The sequence below is a fragment of the Vicugna pacos genome, chromosome X, assembly GCF_048564905.1.
Source record: "Vicugna pacos chromosome X, VicPac4, whole genome shotgun sequence".
NCBI lineage: Eukaryota > Metazoa > Chordata > Mammalia > Artiodactyla > Camelidae > Vicugna > Vicugna pacos.
This window is the reverse complement of record NC_133023.1, coordinates 19,628,416-19,636,514: the sequence shown is the minus strand read 5'-3', so window position 1 is coordinate 19,636,514 and position 8,099 is coordinate 19,628,416. Positions and strand designations below refer to the sequence as shown.

At 53.7% G+C, this 8,099-nt stretch overlaps 1 protein-coding gene across 3 annotated transcripts; it reads right to left on the bottom strand.

Annotated features, from left to right (window-relative positions):
- Positions 1 to 1,634: 1,634 nt before the first annotated feature.
- LOC102545174 (melanoma-associated antigen B4-like) lies at positions 1,635 to 5,675 on the bottom strand. 3 transcript variants are annotated; one of them, XM_072956386.1, is made up of 2 exons: positions 5,590 to 5,675; positions 1,635 to 3,161 (listed from the first exon to the last, which is right to left on the bottom strand). In XM_072956386.1, the coding sequence occupies exon 2, from the start codon at positions 3,095 to 3,097 to the stop codon at positions 2,060 to 2,062; it is 1,038 nt and encodes a 345-aa protein (XP_072812487.1). In that variant the 5' UTR covers positions 3,098 to 3,161; positions 5,590 to 5,675; the 3' UTR covers positions 1,635 to 2,059. The 3 variants fall into 3 exon arrangements, with proteins under 3 accessions (XP_072812487.1, XP_072812488.1, XP_072812489.1); XM_072956387.1 differs by having other exon boundaries at positions 5,542 to 5,626; XM_072956388.1 differs by having other exon boundaries at positions 5,549 to 5,614.
- Positions 5,676 to 8,099: the final 2,424 nt, after the last annotated feature.

Sequence of the window (8,099 nt, the reverse complement as noted above, 5' to 3'; positions counted from 1 at the left end):
GAGCAATGGGAATAATATTTGGGATAGTAGCAGCAGCCCCTATTAAAAAGGATCAATCTTTAAGGTTAGGTTTTACTGAGCAAGAAGGTCCTTGCCCCACAGAGTGCAGGGTATTGGTAATATAAAAGGAGTTACAAAGGCCATTTTATTTTTAGGCCCTTGGACCTTTAGTGAGTGAGAACTTATTTTAGGTGCCAATAGTCTATAAACTCCTTGTACAGTAACATCAGATTTTTGTTTTTGCCAATCAGAAGGCCAAAGAAAACTAGAAATAGTTTTGTCTGCTCCTGTGTCCAATAACCCCGTAAATTGTTTTTCTTGTATTGAAACTGTTAATATAGGTCTGTTATTGGTTATTGAATATATCCAAAAAGCTTGTTGTCCTGTCCGAAGCCCTTATCTCCTCTATTACTTTTAGCAAATTTTTGAGCAGGTAAATAAGTTATTAAAATAATTTGAGCAATTTGAGATTGCTAAGGAATAATGTAATAAGAAGAGGCACGAACCATAATTTTAATTTCTCCAGTATAATCATTATTTGTTAACACCAGGTAAAACTGTTAACCCTTTCAAGCCCACAGATGATTTTCCTATTAGCAATCCAAAATACCCAGAAGGTAAAGGTCCCCAGACTCCAGTAGAGATTAAGTAGGTTTTATTACTGTCACTTATTCAATTCATTATCAATAGTATCTAAACTTGTGCTCCCAGGGGAAGCTGCGATGAGGTCAGAAATGGTGGGATGGGACTTTGGCTGACAGTGATTTCCTATATTTGTTTTTGAGGGGCACCTGGGAGGGTGCCCCGATTTGAAATAACCTTTAAATAAATCCTCTGTTGTACTGTCAGCTGCTGTCCCATGGTTAGTTCGTGGCATGTCTGATAGGCTGAAAATCCCTGATATAAATTTTTCCCCTTACTTACATGTAGTCTCTGTGCTGATACCATGTTGGGGTCACCAAATGTTGGTGTCGTGATATCATGTTCACATACACACCGTATGTGGAGAGAGCTGATGGCTACTCTGAAGCTTTATTAAGTTACACAGTCTTATATAGCTAAGAAGAATGACAAGGGAAATGGTTAACAGGCAGCATCTGGCTCAAGGTCGGAAGACCCGTTATGTTTTGGTAAATCATGTTCGTGTTGGCACCAGCGAGCCTTACAGCTTATCAGGGCGGAATGTATGAGAAACAGCTGCTTCACAACATTCTTCTTGGCCTCAGGCGGCTGTGCCTGTCTTAGGTTGCCCCTCTCTGGGGATCTTACCCGTCATTGGCTAACTAGCCTTCTCACCTCTGAGTCTGCAGCTTATTATGACTTGTTTACCATTCCAGCCCAAGGCTCGTTCCTTTGTTCCCACAGTCGGGGGCCTGCATATCTCACCATTTCCCTTACATGATAGCTGCTGTTAGACCCTAAAATACTAAGAGGCAGTGGCTTGGGCAACATTATCGTACCAGCCCCATAATATTAGGGAGCTTTCTAAAGAGAAGATGGTCAATTACCGTGAGAGAAAAAAGGAGAGAGCAAGAAGTCTACTTTATTATGTTATAATTGCTCATACAGTGAATAACCTAAGCAAATCTAGGTGCACATTATTTAATTTTACAAAAAGCACAAACAAGGCAAAGTAACAATTAACCAGCTTTACTTTTATTCCAGCACTTTGTGATCCCAAATATTATCCTGTGGGATTTTTTCACATTTCTGCAAAAAATTCTATTCCAATGCCATGTTGCCTTGTTCTGTAGCAAAAGGAAAATCATATCGGCTTTTCAATTTGTTTACAAATAACATACTCTTAACACTGAACAATAATAAATGTGACATACATGCTATTAATAAACTTAGACTCTGAAGCAAAATAAACTTTCAATTAAAAGCAACATTTGAAAAAGCAATTAAAAAAAGACCTACAAATTACTCATGTACAACAACAACAACAACAACAAAACAATAAAATTGATACTTTGTCCCCTGGACCCGTACTACCATGCACTACTTAGACGCTTGGCTGATCTCTTAAACACAAAGTGAACAAGCTGCCCCGGCTTCCCTAGACCTGGGAGGAGCTGCAGGACTTGGCCTTGGAACATGCAAGGGCCTTGGCACGCGCTGCAGCCCTTACTGCAGCTCTCACCCCAGCTCTCTCCTGCTCATCTTTCAGAGCCTCCTCATACAGCTTGGGGAAGGCCCTGGGGACCGTACCATTGATCTTGGCCACAACCTCCAGCACTTTCATCTTGGTGGTTTCAGCGTGGGCCTTCGGGCCCCACAGGAACTCATAGCGGGGAGGATCGCTGTCGGGCACCTGGCGGTACTCGAGGTACTTCTGCTGCACCAGATCTTTGGTGATGAGCCTCCTGGGCTCCCCAAAGATCAAGTGCCTCTTCCCAGGGTGGACCCCCAACGCACCGAGGAACTCCCAGACCTCCTCCTCGGTGGCACGGTTGCCCTTCAGGAAGATCACGCCCAGGAGCGTCATCAGCAGACCAGACTTGGGCAGCCCCCTATCACCACTCAGATTTTCGTCGCTGGGGAGGCCCAGCTTGCAGACCAGGGCATAGGAGTGACTGCTGGGGTTGACCTCCTTCAGCTCCAGGCCAAAGACCAGCTCCAAGCGCTCAGAGACTCTCCTGAGGATCTCGGGGAAGTGCTCCTTGTACTTCCTGTTGACGATCTTCAGCAGGGCTGTCTGCGTGATGGGCTCATTGGTCTTGTACTTCTCCAGCAGGAACTGCATCAACTTGCACGCCTTCCTGGTCAGAGGATCTCTGAGAGAGCTCTGAGCGGAGCATGCTGCCTGGGAGGCGCTGGCCCTCTCCTCTTGGCTCTGGGCACCTTGCTCAGACCCCGAGCACGCACCCCCCGCCTCGGGAGAGCCGGGGGCCACGGCTCCCTCAGGCTGCTGGCTAGTGCCAGCGGCAGGGGAGCTCGGGGGAGAACCCTGAGAAACAGAAGGGGGGGAGGAGGGGGTCTCCTCCTCTGCTGCGGCAGCTTCAGTGGCCCGTGCACCCTGGAGATTCTGGGTCTCCAACCGGGCCTGGTAGCGCTTCATGCGGGCACGGCGCTTGCTCTTCTGCCCCCGAGGCATGATGACACAGGTCAGGGACAGCAGCAGGCAGGACTGCGGGCAGGGAAGCAGGCGAGGAGGACACCTGGAGGAGGGACAGGGAGATGCCTGAGCACCCTCAGCAGGGAGATTCCTCCCTGGCTCTCACCAAGGCCGCCTCTGCAGGGTCCTTGAGGGCACCGCTCCAGGACCCGCAGGGCTGCCTTCTCCTGGTCAGCCTGTGCCCTGAGGACGCTGTGGACGACGTCAGACTGAGGCTTGGGCCGCAGCCAGACAGCCCTGCCTGGGCCTTACTGGGGTGACAGTGGGGGCTGGCAGGGGAGGTAGTTCCTCTCGGTCACATTCAGAGTCAGGATGACAACTGTTGGCAAGACTCCACCCCCTCCCCTCTGCTGCTCTCAAGCTGACTCTACCATCTCCCATGTTAGCCACGAGGAGGACAAGGGGGAGCACCCAGCCCACCACTGAAGGGCCCGCGACCCTTCCTTCCGCTGTCCGGTGGCTGCCCCTTCAGAACAGAGGTCTAACCTCCCTTAGACTTGAGAGAGGAAACGATGGAAGTGTCAGCCTGACAGTCCTTTCCTGGGCTTTTAAGGGTTGACAGGAGGGGACAGGCCACATTCTCTGGTCCCTTCTCTTCAGGGTGGGGGACTGGCCTAGTCCTCACTGGGGGTCCTCCCTGGACCGCTGGTGCAGCCTGGAGCTGCTCTCTCTGGCCTGAGGGCTGTCCACTCCCACCAATGGCAGCACCTCCTGGAGACTCATCTGGGGGAAGGGAGGGTGACTGCGGAGCCCCAGCGGCCAGAGTGTGACCCAGCCTGCAGCCTGCAGCCTGCAGCCTGCAGCAGACAGGTCGAGGCCCTGTGGCTGACACTCCCCCCTCCACACCGTGCGTCACTCGAGCCCCTCCCCTCGCAGACAGTAGCCTCACTTCTCAGTATTTGGCTGACAGGAAGTGGCTGGCGTCGGGGAGGGATCCGAGGGGCCCTTGTTACGGGGAGGGTGGTCTCACAGGCCTGCGGGACTCACCCTGAGTCTCCCCAGGCCCAGAAAATCCCCCCCACCCCGTGCTGCCAGGCCGCCAGCCCCTCAGACCAGGCCCCGCCTCCCGCCTCCCGCCTCTCCGAGCACGAGGTGAGGGCGCCCGGCCTCAGCCCTCAGCCCTGCCCCGACCCCCAGGCCGCTGTCAGGAGTGGGCACGAGGTGAGGGCGCCCGGCCTCAGCCCTCAGCCCTGCCCCGACCCCCAGGCCGCTGTCAGGAGCGGGCACGAGGTGAGGGCGCCCGGCCTCAGCCCTCAGCCCTGCCCCGACCCCCAGGCCGCTGTCAGGAGCGGGCACGAGGTGAGGGCGCCCGGCCTCAGCCCTCAGCCCTCAGCCCTGCCCCGACCCCCAGGCCGCTGTCAGGAGCGGGCACGAGGTGAGGGCGCCCGGCCTCAGCCCTCAGCCCTCAGCCCTGCCCCGACCCCCAGGCCGCTGTCAGGAGCGGGCACGAGGTGAGGGCGCCCGGCCTCAGCCCTCAGCCCTGCCCCGACCCCCAGGCCGCTGTCAGGAGCGGGCACGAGGTGAGGGCGCCCGGCCTCAGCCCTCAGCCCTCAGCCCTGCCCCGACCCCCAGGCCGCTGTCAGGAGCGGGCACGAGGTGAGGGCGCCCGGCCTCAGCCCTCAGCCCTCAGCCCTGCCCCGACCCCCAGGCCGCTGTCAGGAGCGGGCACGAGGTGAGGGCGCCCGGCCTCAGCCCTCAGCCCTCAGCCCTGCCCCGACCCCCAGGCCGCTGTCAGGAGCGGGCACGAGGTGAGGGCGCCCGGCCTCAGCCCTCAGCCCTCAGCCCTGCCCCGACCCCCAGGCCGCTGTCAGGAGCGGGCACGAGGTGAGGGCGCCCGGCCTCAGCCCTCAGCCCTCAGCCCTGCCCCGACCCCCAGGCCGCTGTCAGGAGCGGGCACGAGGTGAGGGCGCCCGGCCTCAGCCCTCAGCCCTCAGCCCTGCCCCGACCCCCAGGCCGCTGTCAGGAGCGGGCACGAGGTGAGGGCGCCCGGCCTCAGCCCTCAGCCCTCAGCCCTGCCCCGACCCCCAGGCCGCTGTCAGGAGCGGGCACGAGGTGAGGGCGCCCGGCCTCAGCCCTCAGCCCTCAGCCCTGCCCCGACCCCCAGGCCGCTGTCAGGAGCACGGTCTGCGGCCCCCGCTCGCGGGTGTGGGGTCCCCGCGGTGCTCCCGCAGGGTCTCTCCTTCACTCTGGAGGGCCTGGGGCTCCCCGTCTACTGAGCTGAGCCGGGCTCCACCAGCCTGGGACCAAGGCCTCCTCCCCGGCACCCCGCGGGGAAGTGAGGGGACTCTGGGCCTAACAGCCACGCGGGGTCCTCCGGGGCCCAGAGCAGGGGCGGGAGGGCACGGCCTGAGGGGCCGCCTCTTCTGGGGGGCAAAGGGGTCCAGGGTGTCGGGGCCGTGTCCCCGCCTCGTAACTCAGGATACCTCACACCTGGACACCTGACAGGACGCGGGGCTCCTCCCTCTGCTCACCCTGGGCGGCAGCTCTCAGGAATGGCGTCAGGCCCTGAGTGTGGTGACAGGGACGTCGCTTTGGCTTCTGGTCACGCACATCCGGGCCTCTGGGAGGACAGCAGGGGCGGGGTTCCAGGGGAGAGCCGGCGGGTCGAGGAGCACGTGCACCTTCCGTGGGCTCTCAGCGGGTCCTGGGGCTTCTCCCTCTGCTGAGCTGAGTCCGCTGGGCGCAGACCATGCCTCTCACTTCCCTCGGGTACCCCAGCAGGAAGTGTCTGGGGCCTGAGCCTAGCAGCCATGTCTGGGGCCTTCAAGACTGACAGTCGGGAGCTCTCTGGGCCCCTCTTTCTGGTGGGTGCTCCTCTCAGTCCTCTCTCAGGATCGTCCCTTGATTGCCAGCAGGTGCTGGTCTACCTCCCATCTGCCGACTCGAGGCCAAGGCCTCAACATGAAAGACATCAGCTCCCTGAGCCTCCTGGTGTGAAGTGCAGGTACATCTCATCTGGCCACTCCTGCCTGGAGCCTCCTGATGCTGAGGTGAGGAGGATGGCGGGGAGACTCTGTGGGATCCCATGTCTTCTTTGGTGTGGAGCCGCTCAGTCCTCACACTGACTGCTGGCAGGGCCTGGGGTTCCTTCCTGCTCTGGCATGAATCCATCCCTGTCCCCAACCATGGCCCTCAAAATCCCAGAGGAGTTAGTAAAGGGGCTCCTTAGTTTGACAGTTCTCTTTGTTGACATCGGGTGCATAATCCAAAAGTTTCAAAAGTGAATTTCTGTCCTTATGTGCAATTGCTGTTGTCAACGAAAATAATCAATGAACAATCTATACTAGGAATAGAAAAAAGTTTTACTGAAGCCAAACTGAGGGCTATTATAGCCTGGACGATAGCTTCTCAGATAACTCTGAGGAACTGCTTCATAGAAGCATGGTTTTCAGCACAGTTTCATGACTTGTCAGAACAGAAAACATCAAACAATTCGGAGATACAATTCTTCAAGGTTTCAGTAAAAATAGATCAGCACATATACAGTGAATCAGTATGACTTGGCATTTGGGAAGGGAGTCTTGTCATCAAAGCAGTACCAGCCTTGGCATCTCAGGAAGGGAGGCATTTAATCTTTATTTTTAACATGGGCATTCTCTACCTCTGGTGCACCCTTTTCTTTAATAATTAAAGCAGATGTACAACATATGTTTGATAGGCCCCAATAGGCTGTTTTAGTTAGCATAAAATTCAGATTAAGTCATATATAAGTCAGAATGACTTGTCCATTCTTCTGTTACTGAATTCAGATTCTGCTGCTCGCTGCTCAAGAGCTAATAATTCGAGGTGCAAGTCTCAGTAGAAACGAAAAGTCCTTTAATCAGAAAAGCTAACAATCTAGGGAGATGGTAGACTTCTATCCAGAGATCAGCTCCCAAGATTCTTCTCAGCCATAACAGTTTTTAAAGGAAAAATTGGGGGGAAGAATCTCAGTTACTCATCAAGGAAGGAGGTTGAGTTCCAACTTATTCTCCTTTACGTGCACACTAGCTGACTCTCCCTTCAGATGTGATCTTGCTGGAGTGATCTGCCTGCAGGATTGCTGAGGGAGCTGTTGGGAGTAGAGAGCTAATCATTCTTCAACTGCTTTATTTTTCATTCTTTCTTCTTTTTATCTAGGAAAAGAATCAACAAGTTAGGCAAGGCATGGTGTGCACTTAGGATAGCACAAATCAGGAGTTAGTTTCAATTGCTTAGTGATCTACTTCTTATGATTAGGTTCTTTTAAGGTTAGAGAGGAACAGAAATAGGTGAACAGGAAAGGATCAAAAGAGCTACGTTCACCTCAATGTGTGAAAATTTCTTTTCTCAGTGTGATATTTCTATTCTATTTTAGTCCATGCCTGATAGCCTGTTAAGATGATAATTTAGAAAGGCCAGTCATCCACTAACGAATTTTCAGATGGTTATTAACACAGCCTGTGGACTGTTCTGCCATATCCAACCCAAACTTTGATGCTGTCCTGATATTACCCCATGGTCCTGCCATACAAGCTCTGAAATGCTGCCTCAGATTCCTTCAGTCAAATAGTAGAAATTCATCATCCCAAGGCACATTGGCAGAATCAAGGGCCAAACTTCAAAGCCTTTTCTCCAGTCAATTCTGTCATCTGCCTCTCTTGCAGGTACAGACCTGTTTCAACTGCAGGGCGTGCCCCCACCTGCCGGCACATGGATTCTAGTTCAATGGAGACTTCTTGTCCCTCAGGGATTACTTAGTTTTTGTGTTTCTGCTATCTCAGTAAGGTATTAAATCTGTAAATGAATTAAGGAGAGTTGATATTCTTAGAATATCTGTTCTTCACGAATACATACAATATATGGTTCTAGTTGAGAATTCTTTTTCCTAAGTCTATCAGGAAACTCTTATTATTGCCTCCATAAAGATTGTATACACTTTTATAAGATTTCTTTCTAGGTACATTTTTTATATTGTTGCTGTTGTCTGTGGTATAAATTGCATTGCATGATCTAAGTAATT

Excerpts from the sequence above, each read along its gene's own strand:
- LOC102545174 (XM_072956386.1), bottom strand. The coding sequence starts at position 3,097 with ATGCCTCGGGGGCAGAAGAGCAAGCGCCGTGCCCGCATGAAGCGCTAC.